Source organism: Lolium rigidum, chromosome 1, assembly GCF_022539505.1.
Source record: "Lolium rigidum isolate FL_2022 chromosome 1, APGP_CSIRO_Lrig_0.1, whole genome shotgun sequence".
Classification (NCBI taxonomy): Eukaryota; Viridiplantae; Streptophyta; class Magnoliopsida; order Poales; family Poaceae; genus Lolium; species Lolium rigidum.
Window position 1 is genome coordinate 324,274,747 of NC_061508.1, and position 22,120 is coordinate 324,296,866.

At 47.8% G+C, this 22,120-nt stretch overlaps 3 protein-coding genes across 3 annotated transcripts; all 3 read right to left on the reverse strand.

Moving 5' to 3' along the window:
* Positions 1-276: 276 nt before the first annotated feature.
* Positions 277-5,822, reverse strand: LOC124698892 (endoplasmin homolog). The gene is made up of 15 exons (XM_047231290.1): positions 5,695-5,822; positions 4,830-4,950; positions 4,587-4,740; positions 4,416-4,496; positions 4,204-4,315; positions 3,943-4,069; positions 3,721-3,859; positions 3,087-3,204; positions 2,816-2,997; positions 2,494-2,709; positions 2,237-2,402; positions 2,018-2,156; positions 1,786-1,936; positions 851-1,255; positions 277-761 (listed from the first exon to the last, which is right to left on the reverse strand). Exons 1-15 carry the CDS (start codon positions 5,759-5,761, stop codon positions 510-512), a joined length of 2,430 nt encoding a protein of 809 aa, XP_047087246.1. The 5' UTR covers positions 5,762-5,822; the 3' UTR covers positions 277-509.
* A 3,474-nt stretch (positions 5,823-9,296) lies between these two features.
* LOC124662629 lies at positions 9,297-12,362 on the reverse strand. Its single transcript, XM_047200444.1, has 2 exons — positions 12,258-12,362; positions 9,297-11,405 (listed from the first exon to the last, which is right to left on the reverse strand). The coding sequence occupies exon 2, from the start codon at positions 11,391-11,393 to the stop codon at positions 9,297-9,299; it is 2,097 nt and encodes a 698-aa protein (XP_047056400.1). The 5' UTR covers positions 11,394-11,405; positions 12,258-12,362.
* Positions 12,363-14,946: 2,584 nt separating this feature from the next.
* On the reverse strand, positions 14,947-19,559 carry LOC124698903 (basic leucine zipper 19-like). Its single transcript, XM_047231301.1, has 2 exons — positions 18,612-19,559; positions 14,947-15,490 (listed from the first exon to the last, which is right to left on the reverse strand). The coding sequence occupies exon 1, from the start codon at positions 19,412-19,414 to the stop codon at positions 18,614-18,616; it is 801 nt and encodes a 266-aa protein (XP_047087257.1). The 5' UTR covers positions 19,415-19,559; the 3' UTR covers positions 14,947-15,490; positions 18,612-18,613.
* Positions 19,560-22,120: the final 2,561 nt, after the last annotated feature.

The following is a 22,120-nucleotide window of genomic DNA, read 5'->3' on the forward strand; positions in this document are numbered from 1 at the left end:
CAAATCCTCATGAAAAAATTCCTTTGCTACAATTAAAGACATATCATATTCCTATATGATTCTACTTATTCGTACACTCTTCATATTCCTATGAATCAAAGGAGCCCTAAGTCTATCGCATGTTTACGCGGTCAGTCACTGAGTCACAGATGATGAGAGCTTGGAATTCAGTAACGCAGCTCGGCTCTGGTAAGTAGGCTGACTCTAGGTAGCTAACCAAGCTTGCCGCTTAGTAACTCCAAAAGCTAAAACTGCCCTTAGAACCCCCATTATTCATTCTGTAACTACAGCACTGTTAACAAATCAAAGCAGTAAGTGTACAAAAGGGCGCTTCTGAAACAAAGGCAAGCTGCTAATTTTGAGCTAGCTAGAGTATCATTAAGCTAGGTAGGTACATTGACAAAACCCGTATCATGGAAAAATGGACGTCCACCAAAACCATCACATTTCCAGCAGTCACCTTCTGCACCTATGACCAAACAACAGCAGAGTACAAGCTAGAAGAGGAACTACAGCTCGTCCTTGTCGTACTGCTCGTACTCCGGCTCCTCCTCGGCAGCCTTGGTGGCCTCCTTCTCTTCCACCTCAGGCTCCTCCACCTCCTCTTCCTCCTCAACGGCAGCGTCAGGGCTCAGGTCCAGGCTCTTCTGCACAGACCGGTAGATGCTGGACGCGAAGTCCTTGGGGTCGGGGAGGTTGAACCCACTCTCCATCAGCGCCGTCTGGTACACCAGCCTCGCTGTCTGCTTGAGGCCCAAGTCCTGTGTGCATACACCACGTCAGCAATTCAGCATGGTCGTTTCTTGAGCATTCAGAAGCGAAGATAAGTAACTAGAGGCCGTATATTTACCTCGCTATCCTGAGCGACCTTGTCGCGGAGCTCCTTGACGATGGGGTGCTTGGGGTTGATCTCCAGGACACGCTTGCCACGCATGTAGGCCTGCTTGCTCGCGTCCGACAGGGTTTGTGCCTGCATGATCTTCTCCATGTTGGAGCTCCACCCGTACTTGGAGGTCACCACCACGCAGGGGGTGTTGTGTAGCCGGTTGCTGATCTTCACTGAGTCGATGCCCTCAGTGTCCAGGGCCTTCTTCCACCAGTCCGTCAGCACCTTGAAGGACTCCTTGAGGTCCTTGAGCTTCGAGTCCTTGCCAAGCTTCAGGCCCTCCTTGGACACATTCTGGAACTTCTTGTCCTCGTAGTCCATGAGGTACTGCATCAGGTACTCGTCAACAGGGTCGGTGAAGTAGATAACCTGCAAGAAAAGATGGGGTACCGGGTTATTTCACAAGCTTGATACAGATTCCACATTAGCATTGTTGTGTTCCTGAATAGAAGACTATTTTCATTTCGCTTGCTGTATCCTTCGTGTACTGTATAATCTGAGAAAGGGGCACAGTTACTCTCTGGCAGCACTAGAGTCAACTAATGGTAACTACATGCTGTAAGTAAATTTGTGCAAGAATTGCAAGCTGGCCTCAAACAGATTCTTATAATCTTTTATCCTCTCTAATATGGTGCATGCCTACATACTATGGGATCATCACTGTTAGATGGATAAAATGGCTAGTAGATATTCTGAATAGTTCCAATTATCAAGTGAACCTAATAATGGTAACCAAAGAGTGTATAAATGAATTAGTGGGAGAAATACGAAGCACAATTATCGCATAGTTATAATTTATCAAGCTCACAAATCACAGCACGAAGTTGAGAACCCTTTGAACACTGAGTACTACTAAACTGGACTGTATGAGATGAAGAGGGGGCATCACAAAAACATACCTCGTAGTTTTTCTTGGTTAGCTGCTCAAGGAACGGAGATTTCTCTAGCTGCTCCTTGCTGCTTCCTGTAAGGTAAAAGATATCCTTTTGCCCTGACTTCATCCTTGAAATATACTCATCAAGAGAGACAAGTTTGCCATCTGACTTGGAACTGAAACAGATACAAGATCAGTTCTCTGCCACACTATAGAAACTTCACCATGACTAAAGGAATGCAGAGTAAAGGACAAACCTCTCAAATCTCAGAAGCTTCGCAAGACGGTTCCTGTTCGTTGCATCTTCAATGATCCCCAGCTTGATTGATTTGCCAAACTCATTCCAGAACTTGGCATACTGTCCCTTCTTCTTCTCCATTGCACTTTTTTCTTCATCTGCTTACAGAAGATGGTCAGTAAGGACTATCATCATAAATATATAGTATGTGTCTTGACTTCTTCAGAAACCTAATTACCTGTCTTTTCTTTGTTGCTGTACTCCTCGGGATCCTCCTCAGCAAGTTTCCTAATCATGTCAAGAGCCTTGCGGATCAGTTTCTTCTTGATGGTCTTAAGACTGCTATGTTGTTGAAGCATTTCTCGTGATACATTAAGAGGTAGCGTGTCTGAGTCAACAATACCCTAGAGAGAACAATAGCATGCTGTAAGTTAATCTGCAAAAGTCAATATTTCGAGAGGCAAAATATCCCTTTCATGAAATAGTATGCAGTACCATCAAGAAGCTGAGGTACTTTGGAAGAAGATCATCAAATTCATCAGAGATGAAAACTCTTCTAACAAACAACTTGAGGTTTGACTTGTTAGCATTGTAGTAACTCTCGTAGAGATCATGTGGAGCCTTCGGGGGGACAAAGAGCAAAGCTTTGAACTCAACATCTCCCTCGGCACTGAAGTGACTCCAAGACATAGGCTTGTCATCCCCAAAGTCCTACAAAACAAATTGAAATTAGGAACATTTCTTATTTTTTTCTGCAAGGCATAAAAGCTTTCTCCAAAAAAGTTATCCTATAAATTCATATCTGAAAATTAAGTACCTTAGCTAGTGAGTGGTAAAACTTCGCGTACTCTTCTTCAGTAACTTCCTTGGGGTTACGAAGCCATACAGCCTTCATATCGTTCAGAAGCTCCCATTCAGTGGTAGTTTCCTTTACTGTCTTCGTCTTGGGTTTTTTCTCTTCCCCATCTTCTGTCTCTTCTTCCTCAGAGGTCTCTGGGGCTATAAAATATAGCAAGATGTATTAGTTATTGCATGAGCACAGCTCGATATGATTCTGAAAAATGAATAATAATTGACCGGTAACTTACTAGTATCCTCTTCCTCATTTGATTCCTCCTCGTCAGCTGGCACTTCAACATCAACCTCCTTGGTTGCCCACAAGTAAATGGGGAAATTGATGAACTCAGAGTACTTCTTCACCAAGTCCTGCAAGTACCCACCATAAACAAATTATGAGAATGCTGAGAATAGCATGTGTATTATGTATAATTTCTTCAATACTATGGGAGTAAACGATTCCACTTTCCATTGAACATATCACAAAAATTGTTTAGTGGAAACTGATAAATGAGCCAAATGACAATGAATGTACTGGTCAGGCAAATTTTCGTGAGCTGTGATGTGCTGCACTGTACTGTGGAATCCAGATATATGCTGAGCTGGACTAATTCTAGCAAATAGCTACTAAAATAATATTATTCTAGTTGCAACCAAAAAGTAGACACAAATAACTGGTTTCAAAAGCCATTACAGTGCACATGGCCAAACAGAGCCTTTAACTTTAAGGTAAAAGTGCAATTGATATCCACTGCACTTCAAGTAGAGGACAACTGATATCACTCTACAATTACCTCTGTGCACACATCATAAATTCTTCTGCGGCAAGAATTTAACTTAAATATTGAACCGCAATAACAAGCAAACATGCTAATATAGCGATACCTTTAGCTTGCCTTCCTCCAGGTACTCCTTAGCTTCTTCGCGGAGATGCAGTTTGATCTCAGTTCCACGGCCAAGGGGTTCATTCCATGTATCCTCCGAGATAGCAAATGATCCATCAGCTTTGGACTCCCACACATATCTATTAGAAAAAAATACAAACAACATCAAGAAAACTGCAAAGAGAAAGGTAAAGGAATGAACCAAAAGCACAAGGCATCTTACTGTTTGTCATCATTGTGCTTGCTGACAACTTCGACATAGTCAGCAACCAAGTATACTGAGTAGAAGCCAACACCAAACTGCCCAATGAGATTGAGGTCACCTCCAGTCTGCATCTTTTCGACAAAAGCTGCAAAAGTTGCAAGCAATTAACATTAGCTGATATTTGGTATGATTTTCTACAGAAAGATATAGATGATGCTGAATCGGTGTTCGAGATTTCAAATATCCTAGAGCTGAGCAATAAGTAGAAACAAGCAGTACCTGAAGTTCCAGATTTCGCAATGGTTCCAAGGTTCTTAATCAGATCTTCCTTGGTCATACCAACACCCCTATCCCGAATGGAGAGGATCTTGTTTTCCTTGTCCAACTTAATCTGCATTTGCACATGCAAGTTTACTTAATGTCCATCATATCTAAAGGAAAAAAAGTAATAACAAGCAGAAAAGAGTCTCTGGCTTTGCTATCCACTGTACCTGGATTTCAAGCTTAGCAGCATCACCTTCGCCCAGGACATCCTTATCAGTGAGGGCAAGGAACCTAATCTTATCCAAAGCCTACAACACAGAAGAAACCACCCGTTAGTTTCCAGCAAACCCCAACGAAACCTAAATGCAGGGGGGATCAAAATTAAGCTCACTGCATACATCAGACGCATTGGAAATGAGCTCCCTGAGGAAGATGTCCTTGTTGCTGTAGAGCGAGTTGATGATGATGTCCATGAGCCTGGACACCTCGGCCTGGAACTCAAACTTCTCGGCCGAGTTCCTGAGGGTCTTCCTCGAGATTGACTCGGACTCCCTTCACGCACCAAAACCACATTATCAACACAAATGCCAACAGCAAGACAAGTAGGGAACCAACAGCACTGATCAGAGGACTGTGCACACCTCTGGACGACCTCGGAGTCGGTGGACAAGCCATGGGGCACGGCCCCAAGCTTCTCCTCTACCTTGGGCAGGTCGCCCAACTCGTCAGTGCTCTCCTCAGCATTGACCTGGAGCCTCTTAGCTGCAGCACATCAAGGCGGGTGGGTCAGAACGTGACTTAAGGTTCAAATTCGGTGTACATTTACAGCACATAAGTAAAAAAGCGAGCCGCGAGAACTTTGAATTCACCGAGAACGGTATGGTAGGGCGCTAGATCACTAGCAAGCAGCACTAGATTTTCGCTGAGGACACGCTAGGTTGATCTAAATCTCGATAGAGCCACTGGAGTAAACCCTATTTAAACCCCGGACTTAACTAGCTCCTTAATTTACCCAGAAAGCGGAGATGCAGTAACCCACAACGGATCTACTAAGAACCAAGAGAAGCTAGTAATGGCGAACTCGACATATCCCCCGCCACCACATCAGATCGGAGCCTCCGCGAACTCGCATCGCGACAGAGCCAGAAACTCTGCCGCGAGATCTACAACGGAATCTGGACCGGAATTGCCAGTTAGAGATCGCATCCGGTAGCACAGGCCTCCGCACGAACGGATCACGCAACTGGGGGCAGTCGCAGTCCGGATTTTCACTAGGAGCTGATCCCATCGCGCTACTGCGATTCAGACTTCGGAGCGGCACGAGAATTCACAAGGGCAAGCGAACTGGGGAACTGAGTGTCTACTGAGGTCAAATCTACTGGCGCTCTCTCGAAACCGAACAGATCACAGGTTACCAGCTAAAATTGCAACGAAAATCAGCACGAAATCAGGAGCAGACAGCTCTCGCTGCGGCGGCGGCGGGCGGAGGGGGGAGAGGGGGCTTGCCTGGATCGGGGAGGGTGGTGAGGAGGAGGACGAGGAGGAGCGCGCCGGAGAGCGCCCACTTCCGCATCGTGCCCGTCTCGGCTCCGCTCCGCTTCACTCCGCTGCAAACAGAACTGGGCTGCGTTCGTTCGTCGCCGCGTTCGTCTTCTGTCGAGGGAGAAGGAGAAGCCTACCCCATTTTAAACGGGTCTGGTGGAGACCCCGCACGCGCGCGGGCGGGATCGGGCCACGTGGACGGACGGACGGCCGCGATGTGGAGCCGTCCACGCGGCGGGCGGCTACTGGGCGGCCCCGGCGCGCCTGACGTGGAGCGCGAGCCCGGGAGCGGCCTGCGCCGTCCGTTGGGCCGAGCTGGAGGGTCGGACGGTCCGGATCTCGTGCGCTGGGTGGAGCGGAGGGCACGTGGCGGCGTCTCGTTGGTTGGGGCTGGGTCGTCGACGTCGATGTGCTAGAATGTTCGGGGCCGGCGTGCGCTGTGGATAATTCGTTCGGGGAGGGGGACTTGTGGTGGGGCCGACGCTGTGATGGGTGGGTCTGGGCCCTACCTGCCAGTCAACGGGTGTTGACTCGTCACCGTACGTCGGACGGCACGGTAGAAATGCTCGACTTTTGGGCTCGCTGGGCCACCGGCACCGTTAGCAGTCCAGCGAGAAGCACATCAGTCAGTGTACCAACAAAGTGAGTTTCAAGATAGAGTTCACAAAAGGTCCATATCAAATTTGAGGCCTACGGCAGAACTGAACACGATCCTGGCACACAACATAGATAGATGGCTGAGTTTCTTATACAGTTTTTTTTTTTTGCGATTGAAACTTTTTTTTTTGAACAGGGGAGGCCTCGAAGGGCCTAGAGCTTCATTCCAGTCAAAGCGGTGGCAGTACAAATTACAGAAAGGATCAAAGAAAAACAAGAAATTACAAACCGACCCTTACAATTTGCACCGAGGACCCTAAGAAAGAAATAGGAAAAGCAATCCGGTCCAGCTCCTTCTCCACCACTGCAGAGCTCGCCGTAGTCAACCTGCAAGCCGCCGGGGACAAGACCACTTGGGGCAAGGAGGTGGGAGCTAACCACGACAAGGCTAGAGAACCTCCGCCGGAGGTTGATTGAGTCCTGGAAGTGACGGCCGTGTGCCGTCGCTCGAGGCTGGAGGGGCCGCCTTTCGGCCAAGATGAACGACGACAGAGGCGCCGTAGGAAACCTCCAAAAGAAGACCCGTTGGAGGGGCCACCCTTCGGCCATGTAGAACGGCAACAGTGGCACCGTAGAGAACCTCCGGTGAGAAGCATTGCCGCTCCCCTGCTGCAGATCCAGTGGGCAGTCGACCAAGAGCTGCCTCCCCTCCCCAATCACGCCACCATGACAGATCGAGGGGAGAAACTTGCAGCTCCGGCCTTGACCACCAGATCCCGCCGAATCAGCCTTATTTAAGGAGATCTCCTCTCCCTTCCACCTCCTCAACACCGGCTCCGACCACTGGAGCACCTTGAAGCAGGGGAAGAAGAAGGTGCGGCGCCAAATCTGACTGAGAAGATCCGCCACCTCCCTCCCGGCATAGACGCCAGACGCCATAAAGGACCAAGACCTAAACCTACCACTACAGCTATGTACTCCGGCGCCAGCTCCTTCCCTACTCCGGCCGGCTATTCCGGCGGAGAGGACATCGGAGCGGCCCGGCGGGGAAGAAAAGACTCTCAACTACTGTAGCAGGGCGAGAGAGGGGAGGGGGGAAATGGGGTTACTCCATTTTGCGATTGAAACTTCTATTACTCAAAGCATCACCTATTACAAAACTCCATGACATGTGCTCGCTAGACCCTACGCTGCCGTCTGAGAATTTGTTCTAGGCTTCTAGCCAAGAAATGACTACTATCACTCTGACATCTCTTAACATGAGTAATACAAACCTGATGGACTTCCAGCAAGTTTTTAATCAAACACCAGTCTCCATGGTGCGGGTAGAACGATCAATCTCTTTATTCTTCAAAATCTTGACAATCTCCGAGCAATATATCTTGATGATTAGCGGTAGATTACTCCAATGCAAAGCTAAAGATAAAACCTTCCTGTAGTGCTGAAAGTTCAGTACATAGTGCATCCCGACAAGACAGGAGTTGACGGCGCGCTGAGAGTATGATTTCACCATTATGGCCGCGTACTATCGTACCAGCACCCACATGACCTCCTGATCCATATGACCCATCGGTGTTAAGCTTGTGCCATCCAACAGGAGGTGAACTCCAAAGAACGACCGGCTCAGCATGTTGTAGCTTTGTAGTATGAAAACACTTCTCATCAACATCCAAAATAATGTATTAATTAAGTAATAGGAATGTCATCCTGATTACAAACTATCCAGACATAGGTGCAAGTTTGGACACGCCCAAACTGAGATAGACTATGACTTGCACCATTTAGTTCTCTACTAATGTGCACAACGTTGCACTCTCTAGCACTACTGTGAAAGTATTTCACTTCATTGATCAACCCAGCATACGGAGATCTATTCACTCCGTCCTTGTTGATCATCTGAACCGCTTCAAGACAGTCGCTTTCCAGAAGAGTGGGACGGTTTGACAACTGCATGGCCAAGGATAAACCATCGGCATATACCCTCAGCTCAGCTTCAAGCGAGCGGACTGTCACAAGAAACCAGGTGCCGGCAAGCAGTAAGAATGACAGCTTCCTGGTCATCTCGGAGGATCATGCCCGTGGCGTCATTAGCCACCCAAGAGCTATCAACATTCAGTTTCGACCAACATGGGGCTGGCTTGCACCATTTAATTTGGATAGCTTGCTTTCGATCCGTAGCTTCCTTCTTCTCTGGCTTGACTCCACTGAACTTGTACGCAATCACAGTCTTCCCTTTCGCCAGGTCTTATCGGAGAGTACCTAGGGGGTAGGAGAAAGGCTGTCGAACTCCAGGAACATAACTGAACAGGAAAAACTGGGGATGTCCCTGTAGGTTTAGAGCTAACGAACTTGCAGCGCTTAATTGAGGCACCGTAGAGGCATCATCAGCGACACACCATCAGTCCATCACGAACACACCCATAGTTCGAAACAAAACACGACCCTACGGATCCAGGCATCCAGCAAGAATCCCGCCCAAGCCTAACCGTGCCTCAGTGCAATGATTTCAGTGACAGAGCTACAGCTTCCAGTGAGACATTCAGAATATGAAATGTCTTTATGGCACACTGTTTACTCAAGAATAAGTAACAAAACATCCAAAAAAAAGTACTGAATCCGGATGATATCACGTATCACTTAAAAACTGACGAGATTCCAACGTTTGATAAAACCCGATTGTGCATAAGTGCAGAAATGGTTGGTCCAATACGAAAGCAGTGACCATTAGAGCCTGCACTTTTCGATATGATACAGCTAGTGAAATCCCAATTATAATACTAGTTATGATTTCGGCGGGAATTACAAATTGGAAAAAGATGATATTACATACTTCACGAACTATGGTACTCCCTCCGATATAACTAAAATCGAAATGGAATTACAAGTTCACGCAACAAGAAAAATGGAATTACAAATACTGGATTTGAGGGGAACAGCTTCCCAGATTGTCACCACGCTAGCTTTATCGGTCATGGGACTTCAGCGATCTCTTCCTGGTGATCATTCTGCACATTCAGCTCGACGTGGCCAGCAACATCCACAGGGTTGTAATCAGCATCTCCCATAACAAAGCTATATTTACTCAGGAGCAGCATGTGGGTAACAAACTCGCCACCATTGCTCAATTGCCTGGCGTGGAAATCCCCAGATGCATTATCTGCTGTGAAGCACAGCATCTCCTTCCACACTGTTCCAAGTATTGCAAGTTTATGTGTGAGTTCCAACTCCATGTCGAGCAATGTGTGAACAAGGATGCTTGCTTTCACCAACACAGGAAACGCCGGGTAAAATTCATAGTCGCCGAGATGCTTCAGCTCATGGTGTGGATCCGTTACATTGCGTTCATCTCGATACAATTCCATCAAACCCAGAATTACCTGCTGAGGTGCATCCAGGGCTCCTTTCTCCATAGTAGGCTTCTTATGGTTAAATTCGCGGACAAAAATGCGGTATGCTTGCTTAAACAGGCTACGAGCAGCTACATTCATGGGCACGACGTCAGGGTGCTGGACGAGTAGGTACATCATGTAGTCAGAAAGAGTATTGATCGCTTCGGCCATGCCCTGGTCGACCAGCTCTGATCTGACAACAGGGTCGCTGAGGAAGGTGCTTGTGGCTATGTGCCAGATATACACACAATAATGAAATTCCAACCTCAAGCTCCAATCAAGCTTTTCGCTTTGGTTGAAGCCCCTGAACTTGCGATCCCAAAACCCACTCCGAGTGGCCATGTCTTCAATCTGTACCATATTACTCTTCTCACCTCTGAGCAAGCCCCATACAAACTCCTTGAGGGCAGGTGACAGCTTGGCATGTTTGGTGTAGTGAGCTTTGTTCCACCAGTCCTCCAGCCCAATCCATCCGGCAATTCTTCCCTTGAGGGTCTTGCCGCTGGCACAAAAGGATAAGAAGTCATATTGCCCGACGGAATTGGACCACCTTCCATCTTTGAGGACGATGAAGTGGTAACGTGCAAACAGAATTGCATTGGCCAGCCACTTCCATCTGTGGGCTGTGAGGATGGCATATGTCCAGGTTGACCCAATCGCCTTGAAAGCTGATGCGACCTCCAGTGCGCAAGCTCCACCCAAAAGAACAAAAGTGATAACAGTATCGGGTGTAGAATAACGATCCCTTTTGCTTCTTGTGAAGGCAAGAAGAGCACCGAAGCAAAACCCAGAGGAAATACCACGGATGAGGTAGCCATACCATTTGTGGATCACTTCTGCCTTGGTGTACAGCATGTCGTAAGTCAGGGCCAGCTCCACCTCGATTTCTCTATACACCACCTCCATACAACTCTTCTCCTGTGCCGATTTGTCTTCCATTCCAATATATTCATCTACATGGGTTATTGGATAGAATAATTTTTCATCATTCCAAGGTACGGATATCGAATTCCTGTATATGATTAAAGGCTTGACAAATGCATACTTCAATCTGTGCGCTGTCTTCACAATAAATGCATAAGTTCTAAATTTTTTGTTTCTTGTGAAGCAGTCACTCGCTTCGTATTTTAGTTTCGGAACAGGCGGATTAGGCCCACCGGAACCCTTGCTTGCACACCTGAGTGCCCATATCCTCTCGCCGTACTTGACAAATCCTGCCACCGAAACGAGCACAGCGGCAGATACAAGGCTCGCTCTGTCTGCAATCATGTGCCTGTAGAGCACATACCCGGTGCCGGCGACCTGCACAAACATAGTTAGCAGGTGGCGCAGCCAGAGTTTATTGTCCTCCAGCGCATAGGCGGTTATGGTATCCTGGCCGCCGAGGTGCAACAGGAGGAACGGCGCCCAGAACGCTACCAGCTGGTGCTTGTCAGATGATGTTCTCGACAATGACGCAGACATGTGCCCCAGGGCATAAATCGCAGCGGTATCAGCAAGAAGATATACCAGCCAGAGAAAGACCTTGAGAACAGATGAGACACTGTACCGGCGGATCCCTGAGAGGAAGAAGAGGATAACCTGCAGGCCGAAGCTGACAGCAACAACAGCTTGGATCTCCCATTCACTCCACTTCTCTAGCCAAGATTGCGTCGGTGCTCCAGCTGGAGTGACCATTGATACGCAAACCTGCAAGCGAGAAATTAAACCATATGCATATCTAATAATATCTAGCACACGCGTGCAAATTTATGAAAGCATACAATATGAACGTAGATACAGCTTATGGTAGCAAGCTATAACACATAACCACAACAAAATTACTAGATATAGGAGGAAGACCTCAAGAGAGGGGTATAAGAAGAATGGAATGACCGATCAAGTGTATACATACTTAAACCAAACCTCACAGGTTTCCCACACCCGTCTTTGCTATATTACACAGCAAAAAGCAACATTTTTTCAGAAGTGTAGCAGCACTTGTGCTATACTATTATACACAACAAACCGCAGCAGCAAGCGACTATAGTTAACAAGCAGTTATCAAGAGGAATATAAAACCGCCAGCAAAGAGCAGCAAGCAAGAGAATAAGGATGGTTTATCAACAATATGCTTCATTCACTACAAAGTGTGAACAGTAAACTGAGAGTGGAATTTTTCATGGAATTAAGATGTTTGATGGCATTTAAAAAGATAGTACTCCATCTGATCCGTATTACTTGCCATTAAAATGGATGCATCTATAGCTAAAATGTGTCTAGATACATCTATATTAAGGTCAAATAATATGAATAGGAGGGAGTACAGAAACTGAAATCACAGTACAAATTAACTAGTTCACTGAATCGTTGTGCAAATTAACCTACAGTAATAATTAAAGAAACATACATCACGGATCCTCACTCACATATTCACACAAGCCTCCATCTAACATGATAACCATTAGGCATATTGTGCATCAGGTATTCACTCAATAAAATATCCTCAGATGCCCCTAATCTAGCAAGGCAACAATCTGGCATAAGAAATTAGACACTCACTTGCTGTTCTTCTTCTTCTTCTTATCACGCACTGTAGCTAAACCTTCAGCTGCTGCAGCAACAGGCCTGCTCGATGTCGTTGAAGCACGGAGTGGTGGCGTCTGGATGCTCCTGGATGCCCAAGGCGGAAGACCAAGCCCTGGATGCCGCCCTCGGTTCACGGCGGCAGGTGGGTGAAAACTGAAGAGCTGGGGATAGAAAACTATCGAGATTGATGAAAAGCTGCCCGGCCCGGTTATCATAATCATTTGCACGCTCTTCGAAGCCTGGCATCAGAGCAGCTCTAGCGCATATACTAAAAAAAGGCATAAAAGACGGCTGTTTTGTTTTTCCTGAGGGAAGGTTAGAATAAAGACACGGCTGAATCACATACTCCATTACAATACTTCACAGCAAGGAACCATGAAGGATTTGCGGTGTTGGATACACCTGAACTGAAAGCAGACCACGCCTTCTTCAGTTCTTCTGATCATGAAGAATCGGACGCAGCTGCTGTGCTCATCGGGCGTCCAACAGTCGCGAGCAACAGCCCGTCGGGCACCACCATGGGTTAGACTCCCCGACGTGCCGACGAGGATTGCCGCTGTTCAGATCATAATCACCAGCCACGAGATCGCTAACGAACCGAGCAGATGGAACACGGTCTCGGGCGGCCACACCAGTCGGGCCAGTTCACCACAGCTGCCAAGCGTTGTGACCGCCGGCCGCCACCACTGACCCGAGGATGCCGCCCCATCATCCGGACTCCATCGCTAGAGCAGAGGCAACACGATCCTCAGCCACCTTCGGGGATGAGTAAGGCCCGCCGGGGATACCGTTTCGCTCTCCTCGCGTCGCCTCCTCCAGGCGACCGAGGAGGCGAAACCCTAGGTCCGCCGCCGCCGCTCCTCCCTCCGTCCCCCATCCTCCTCGTCGCCCCCAGAGACGCCGCCGGCCAAGCTCGCGACGCGTGGTGTCTAGTTGGAGGACCTCCGCGCCGGGTTCGCCGTGGCCGCGGTTGCTGCTCGATGAGATCCCCTGCTCTGTGGCTGGCCTCTGGCTCTGCCTTTGGTACGGGTGGCCTCCTCTGGTAGTTCTCCGGCGGGGGCTCTGTCGGGCGGCGAGGCGGCGGCCTCGTGTGGTGAGGCGACGTTGACCGCGCGGCCGGTGACGCTCGCGGGTGCTGCTAACCGGTGCTCTGGTCGTGCGGACGGCGGGGCAACGGCGGGTGCGAGCTGGGCGTGGGCGGTTCCGTCTGCTCCAGATCTCGAAGGTCAGATCTTTTCCTCCCTCTTAGGCTCTCTCCTCCCCTTGGTTCTTGGCGGCCGACGGCTTCGGCGCCGACGCTGATGCCGAGTGCAGGGAGGCCGGTGGGGTGCTCCGGGCCGGGAGAAATCCCCGGTCGTGGACCACGGCGGTGGCGACGCCGAGGGCGCCGTTCACCTTCCTCGGAGGCACCGGCCGAGGCCCTTGCTTCCCACCCCCTACCTCCGTCCCGGGCGAAAGCCCAAAATCCGTCAGATTGGACGGCGGCGGCGTCACGGCGTCGCACCCTCCCTGGAGGCGCCGTCTGGGGCCGGCGGTAGCTGGTGAGTGTTGCCCGTTTGGAGGGATCTGTGGGCTGCTGCTGCAGCTGGTAGGGTTGCTGGGCTAGGGCGCCTCCCGCCCTCGCTCGACTCCCCTGCACCTCCGTGTTCGATGGCTGCCCCCAAGTTTTCCCTTTTCCTCTCGGCTGTTCCCGTCGAAGCCGTTGCTTGCATTGGTGTGCTCGTCGCCGCGAGAAGGCCCTGCAAGATCGAGCATCCTGTGACTGTCTCTTGGACAATAATTCTCCTTGTTCAAGGGTGAACGGACCCTCGTACGTCGGTGTGACGCTCTTCGATCCAGGGCGAGAGGGCAGGGGCCCTCTGCAGCAAGGGAGGAGATTTGTGCGCTGCCGGAGTTTCCTTGGTGCTGATCCTCTGGAGGTGTGATCAAGGTCGATTGGCTGGTCTTAGCTGCTGTGAGCTTCTTCCTCGACACCGAGCGTGAAGGACCTCGCCATTGCAAGCAGGGCTTGTTGCATATCTGTTTTTGCTTGTGTTGTGCGTGGTGTTGTAAGCTGTTATCAGCATCCTTGTACCTGTGGCCGTATGGCTTTATTAATTTAAAGTTGGGCATTTATGCCTTCCGTTTAAAAAAAGTAAGGCCCGCCGCCGCCGCGAACATATCTGGCCGCGAGTGATGGCAGATGTGGCTCCCAGCTGTGCTAACCCGCTTCTCCCCAGCCGCCCAGGAGGACGACGCGGGGGTCGGGGATCTGCGAGGGGGGAGGTGGGAGAGCGTGGGGAGGCTGTTGGCCGGCGGCGGCGCTCCTTCAGAATTCATCTGTTTCGTGTTACACAGTGAATCATAACATCAGTATCCGTACAGTTCTTCAGTCTTCACAACAAGGAACCAGGAATTGCGACTCGAAAGCAATGGAGTTGCTCACGACCTAGCTGGCTAGCTAGTGTTCCCAGGGCTGTAATTCTGTTATATCCTCAGATATCCGCTAGCTAGTTCATCTGCAATTTACAGGGACTGAAATTCTGTTCATATCATATACTGTAAAACTCTTTTTTTTTTACCTAAAATAGATGCACTGTGTGGCAAGTTCACCTATGTTCAGCAAGGGAGGACTATGTGGTGGGCGAGTTTAGGCCCTAACTTTCACAGTACCAAATACCACTTCAATTTCAAAAGCGGCGGCGTGTTTATTTCTGGTACATATTTCTGCACAAGAATCAAATAATGTAGCATCCAGAGAATAATTTTACTCCTGTGCTTGAACCACGGACACGATTGCAACGCATGCATACCATTACCACCTACCCGAAACTCAGGAAGAGTTCATGCAGGACAGAGTTTTACACAAAGTTCATATCTAGCTTGAGGCCTGGACCTCACAGATGGTGAGCATCTACTTATTCACGGTTCCGTCGAATCCTGCCCACTTCTACTCTTTGCCGGAGAGTACCTAGGGGATAGGAGAAAGGCTTTCGAACTCCAGGAACAAAACTGAACATGAAACACAAAGGGGGATGCCCCTGTGAGCCAACGAACTTGCAGCGCCTCAGGCACCGTTGAGACGTCATCGGCGACGCCATCACAAGCACTCCGACAGCTCAAGACAGAACACGACACTACAGATAGAAGCTAGCACTTTGTACAGTCTTCCTTGCATGCGGAGACTGGTAGTCTCCGGCAAGGAGAAGATAAGCACCTCGCAAGTCCTGAAAAAAGCACTTAGAATCAAACATCAGTACTAACTAAAGGTTGCAGAAAATATAAGAGTAGCAAAATTAGCCACATCACAAGTTCACAACAGATTGGCACACTGTAACTGGACTAGGTAAGACCAAACACACAACACAAGGTTTATAGGAATGAGCAAGTATTAGTCTAGCCGTACAACATCTCATTGTTTGCTGATACACAAGCTCATTTTTTTCCTATGACCTCAATTACATGACTAGAGATGAACAAAATTGCATCCATGGTGAACTGTGGAGGTGTTACTCTCTATACATGTTGTACTGCTGTCATTGGCACTAAAAATTATTAACAAGTGGAACATCAGATGTATATATTACACAATACCACACGAGAATGTCTAAGCCAAAAAAGCTTAGACTATTTTAAAGAAAACAGTCGGTGCATTATAATTTTATAAATATACGCTGGGCTACTACTAACACTTCACAAAACCGACCAACCCAACGAAAAGGATAAATCTATAATCTCTAAAGACTAGTACTGCTAAAACTAATGCCTATGAAAAAAGAAGTCTTCATAATTATAAAAAATTGGAGGTGTTACTTCACAAACAATTGTTTTCTTTGGTATCTAGAACAACCTTACAACATTTGATGTCATAATTATAATTTTAAAAGCATACTCTAGGCTGAACACAGTGCACACTCCACCGAAATAATATTTGTGGCAGAATTAGTACTGTACTACAGTAGTAGGAATGTCAGATGCATTTTCTAATAACCTAAAAGCTAATGAAATAAGCAAATGAAGCAACCATTGGAGCTAAACTGATAAACCCAAACAAGTAGACATTATTATTGTATGAATCACCTAAGATCTTGTGTAGCAATTGATGACTTGACACCAATATGTCTATGACATATCTATCTCACACTTGCACATGGACACACTCATATTCTCTGCTATATTCCAATTGAATTGTCCCAATTTTACAATACAAATAAGGTAGAAGGATCTACTTTTCTGTAAGAAAAGTCAATGGTTTCAAAGATAATTAGTCTTTATGAATGATCAGTTTGTGATAACCGAAAGGTTCCATCATGCCAAGTTGATTAATCAATATGCATCCAACTGGAATGCAATAAATTAAGTGCACTGCATGATTATGGTACTACAGTAGTAGGAACAGACTAGTCAACAAATTGTTACTCGGCGGTCGACTCGACTCACGAATCAAGCAACCAGTCAACTTGTCACAAGTCACGGCCAATCATACATCCCGAGTCAAGCGACCACAAAAAAAACCCACCAGTCAGAATTTGGCAATAACTGCCCGCCTTTGGTTTGGAAACCTAGCTACCGACCCAGTCTTCTCGCAAGAAACAAATTGATACTGTACTACAGTGGTAAGAACATAAGATGCATATCTAGAAACCTAGAAGGCCACGAAGTAAGAAAGTGCACAATTGGAGCTGAAGTGCTGAATTAATAGACGCAAACGGGCACACTTTATTGCATGAATCCAGTAGGCTCTTGTATTTTTTTTTGTACAACTTGACAGTTGACACCAATATGTCTATGATATATGTGCCTCATCTTTGCACATGGGGAAAGCTAACCTTCGCTGTTCTATTCCAATTTTATAATACAGCTAAGGTATAAGAATCTACCTTTGCCAAAAAAAAGTCAACGATTTTAAGGACAAATAGGCTTTATGAGAGATCAGTTTGTGATAACTAATAAGTTCCATCATGCCAAGTTGCTTAATCAAAATCCATCGAACTAGAATGCAACAAGCCAACAAGTTAAATGCACTGCAGGATAATGGTAGTATGGTACTACAGTACTACGAAGCATTGCTGCCAACCTAATGACGATGAAATAAGAAAGTGAAGCAAGCAACCATTGGTGCTGAACCCCAAACACATTATAGTACAAGGCAACTAGGCCGTTGAAGCCGTTACCTTTTAGTATCGCTTGATACCAAGAAATGACTAGTTTTCATTCCGGTCAGTTTGTGATACCGATAGTCTTTACAACCGCACAAGAATAGGTTCTAATTGCTTTCTCATAAAACCATGTGCTAATTTTACTCCCAAACAAAGCTACTTGATCAAATAAAAAGTTACTTAGCTTTCTAGTATCATTGTACGGATCAAGTCTATGGTACTTTTAACGAGGCAGTATCCAAGTTGCTATATCGAAATGCAACCAACAAGTATGCAGTTTAAATGCACTGCAGGATAATTGTTGTAACCAACCATTGGTTCTGAACACCAGGTAAACTCAGATTGTTGTATGAAGCAAACTGGGTCCTTACAGTTGCAGTTTTTACTTTTTAGTATCACTTGCTAGTTGCTACCAACAAACAGATAAGTAGCCTTTACCCCTGTCAGTTTGTGATACTGATAAGTTCAACCATGAACAACCTCACAACAATAAGTTCTAATTGTTTTGTCGGAAAACCACATGTTATTTTTACTCCCAAACAAAGCTGATTGATCTGGGTAGTTACTTAGCTTTGTAGTATTCATTGTATCAGTCAAGTCTACGCTGCTTTTAAAGAGGCAGTAGCCAAGTTGCTAAATCACTATCCATCCAACTAGACTGCAGCGACTTAGATGCAAAGCGGGAACTGTTCAATAACGCAAGAATTGAGGTATGCTCTTACCAGAAGACTATGGATAGCAAAAGCATCTGCCCTTTACCCTGATGAATTTATTTTTTGTCCATTTTTTGAGACTATGGATAGCACAATTCTTTGTATCAGTCAAGTCTGTGATGCTTGAAGTAGCCAATTTGCTAGTAAATCAAAGTGCACCGAACTAGAACGCGGCAACGTAAATGCAAAGCAGGATAACTGTTCAATAACACAAGAGTTGAGGTGCGCTCCTATGGACAGCACAAGCATCTGCTCTTTCATAACCTCACGAGTTTACACAATTTTACGGGATTCAATAACACGAGAGTTGAGGTGCGCTCCTATGGACAGCACAAGCATCTGCTCTTTCATAACCTCACGAGTTTACAAATTTTACGGGATGAGAGCAGTATTGAAAGGCCAAAATCAAGTAATTATGTCCTGGAATGGTCTTTCAAGAAAAGAATGTCTGAAGAGCAGAATAGCAGCAAACTAACCTTCAATTCCGTTCAGAATTGGGCAAACAGCCCGAAGGCATCGTGCCCATACCCCCACAGCCCGGTGGCATTGTGGATCCAGATTTCGCAGTCCCCATGCACTGAGCATTGGAGAAATCACCGGGGCCCTGTCCAAAGACCTGGGCACCCATAGCGGCGTCGTCGCCCATGGTCCTCATCTGCATCCCGGTGGGATTGCAGTAGAGCTGATCGTTGCACCTGAAATCGCAGGAGTTCATGACCTGGGCGGCGCCGCCAGCAAGGTCAACCCCAGCGCCAGGGACCAAATCGACGGCGCTCTTCCGGCCGTAGGGGAATGCGCCGATCTCGCCCTCGATCCTGCCCCTGATGTCGACGAGCAGGCAGCGGAGCCTGGCGACCTCGGCCTCGAGCGCGGCGTGGTTCTGGACCTTGCGCATGAGCTGCTTGTTGAGGGCCTTGAGGTGGACCACCTCCTCCTCGAGCAGCGCCGTGTGCGCCTTCTTCTTCTCGCGGTACTTGCGCACGGCGGCGCGGTTGCCCGAGGGGCGGCGCTTCTTGGAGGCGGCCTCGGCGGAGGGGGACTCGGCGCCGTCGGAGGAGGCCGAGACGACCTTGGTGTGGACGTGCACGCAGGTGTGGGTGTGCGAGAGGTCGTGCGCGGGCGGGTTGCAGGTGTGGGTGTGCGTGCAGGCGAGGTGCTCCGTGTCCTTGAGGATGTCGTCGAAGTAGCTGTCCATGGAGCAGCCGCCCGGGGCGTCGGCGCCGAGCGACGGGCACAGGAACGCCTCCGGGTTCGAGAAGTCCAGGTCCCCGTCGTCCATGGCCGCGATTGGCGGCGGCCGGGGACGCACGCGCAGGTGCGCTTCGGCGGGAGGAGGGCTGGTGGGTTACGGCGGGCGGAACCGGCGTTGGGGCTGCGGCTGCGGCGGCGCCGGCGCGGGGGGAGAATTTTCTTGGGGGGATTTGGTATGGTGGGTTGATCGATTTGGGTGCGCGTGATGGGAGGTGAGAGCAAATATCAGCCGCCAGGAGATGGACGGTGGAGGACGATCCGCAGCCTTTTTTTTTTCCTTTAGGCCTTCACTGTTCTTAGGCCATCTCCAACCGGGCGAACTTTCGTTCCCTTCTCTCTCTACGGTGCTAGCAGAGGCGAAAAGGGAGGCGACCGCTTTGCCGGCGCTGGCTCCGGCGACTCCTCTTGCCCGAGAGCTTCGTGCTTTTTGGTGGAAGGGGGGTCAATGGATCTGGCGCCTGGCTGTGTATAGCTGTAGTCTAGGTTTAGACTTTCTAGTTTGGGTTTCCGGCGTTCCTCGCCGCGTTCTGATACGTCTCCAACGTATCGATAATTTCTTGTGTTCCATGCCACATTATTGATGTTATCTACATGTTTTATGCACACTTTATGTCATATTCGTGCATTTTCTGGAACTAATCTATTAACAAGATGCCGAAGTGCCAGTTGTTGTTTTCTGCTGTTTTTGGTTTCGGAAATCCTAGTAAAGAAATATTCTCGGAATTGGACGAAATAAAAGCCCAGAGGCCTATTTTCTCACGAAGCTTCCAGAAGACCGAAGACGAGACGAAGAGGGGCCACGGGGTGGCCAAACCCTAGGGCGGCGCGGCCCCCTGGCCGCGCGGCCCCGTGGTGTGGGCCCCCGTGCCGCCTCTTGACTTGCCCTTCCGCCTACAAATAGCCTCCGTGACGAAACCCCCAGCACCGAGAGCCACGATACGGAAAACCTTATCGAGACACCGTCGCCGCCGATCCCATCTCGGGGATCCCGGAGATCGCCTCCGGCACCCTGCCGGAGAGGGGAATCATCTCCCGGAGGACTCTACACCGCCATGGTCGCCTCCGGAGTGATGAGTGAGTAGTCTACCCCTGGACTATGGGTCCATAGCGATAGCTAGATGGTTGTCTTCTCCCCATTGTGCTATCATTGTCGGATCTTGTGAGCTGCCTATCATGATCAAGATCATCTATCCGTAATTCTATATGTTGCGTTTGTTGGGATCCGATGAATAGAGAATACTTGTTATGTTGATTATCAAAGTTATACATGTGTTGTTTATGATCTTGCATGCTCTCCGTTACTAGTAGATGCTCCGGCCAAGTAGATGCTTTTAACTCCAAGAGGGAGTACTTATGCTCGATAGTGGGTTCATGCCCGCATTGACACACGGGACGATGTGATGAAAGTTCTAAGGTTGTGTTGTGTCTGTTGCCACTAGGGATAAAACATTGATGCTATGTCTAAGGATGTAGTTGTTGATTACATTACGCACCATACTTAATGCAATTGTCTCGTTGCTTTGCAACTTAATACCGGAGGGGGTTCGGATGATAACCTCGAAGGTGGACTTTTTAGGCATAGATGCGGTTGGATGGCGGTCTATGTACTTTGTCGTAATGCCCAATTAAATCTCACTATACTCATCATGATATGTATGTGCATGGTCATGCTCTCTTTATTTGTCAATTGCCCAACTCGTAATTTGTTCACCCAACATGCTCGTTCGTCTTATGGGAGAGACACCTCTAGTGAACTGTGGACCCCGGTCCAATTCTCTTTACTCGAAATACAATCTATCGCAATACTTGTTTCTACTGTTTTCTCTCGCAAACAATCATCTTCCACACAATACGGTTAATCCTTTGTTACAGCAAGCCGGTGAGATTGACAACCTCACTTGTTTCGTTGGGGCAAAGTAGCTTGGTTGTGTTGTGCGGGTTCCACGTTGGCGCCGGAATCTCCGGTGTTGCGCCGCACTACATCCCGCCGCCATCAACCTTCAACGTGCTTCTTGGCTCCTCCTGGTTCGATAAACCTTGGTTTCTTTCTGAGGGAAAACTTGCTGCTGTGCTCATCATACCTTCCTCTTGGGGTTGCCCAACGAACGTGTGAAATACACGCCATCAAGCATATTTTCACGGCGCCGTTGCCGTGGAGATCAAGACACGCTGCAAGGGGAGTCTCCACTTCTCAATCTCTTTACTTTGTTTTTGTCTTGCTTTATTTTATTTACTACTTTGTTTGCTGCACTAAATCAAAACACAAAAAAATTAGTTGCTAGTTTTACTTTATTTATTGTCTTGCACTCTATATCAAAAACACAAAAAAATTAGTTTACTTGCATTTACTTTATCTAGTTTGCTTTATTTACTATTGCTAAAATGGCCAACCCTGAAAATACTAAGTTGTGTGACTTCACTAGCACAAATAATAATGATTTCTTATGCACACCTATTGCTCCACCTGCTACTACAGCAGAATTCTTTGAAATTAAACCTGCTTTACTGAATCTTGTTATGAACCATCAATTTTCTGGTGTTAGTTCTGATGATGCTGCTGCCCATCTTAATAATTTTGTTGAACTATGCGAAATGCAAAAATATAAAGATGTAGATGGTGATATTATTAAACTAAAATTGTTCCCTTTCTCATTAAGAGGAAGAGCTAAAGATTGGTTGCTATCTCTCGCCTAAGAATAGTATTGATTCATGGACTAAATGCAAGGATGCTTTT

Excerpts from the sequence above, each read along its gene's own strand:
- LOC124698892 (XM_047231290.1), bottom strand. The coding sequence starts at position 5,761 with ATGCGGAAGTGGGCGCTCTCCGGCGCGCTCCTCCTCGTCCTCCTCCTC. Across the intron at positions 4,497-4,586 it reads TCATTTCCAATGCGTCTGAT|GCTTTGGATAAGATTAGGTT; the intron begins GTATGCAGTGAG and ends TCTGTGTTGTAG. Across the intron at positions 762-850 it reads AGGTCGCTCAGGATAGCGAG|GACTTGGGCCTCAAGCAGAC; the intron begins GTAAATATACGG and ends GTATGCACACAG.
- LOC124698903 (XM_047231301.1), bottom strand. The coding sequence starts at position 19,414 with ATGGACGACGGGGACCTGGACTTCTCGAACCCGGAGGCGTTCCTGTGC.
- LOC124662629 (XM_047200444.1), bottom strand. The coding sequence starts at position 11,393 with ATGGTCACTCCAGCTGGAGCACCGACGCAATCTTGGCTAGAGAAGTGG.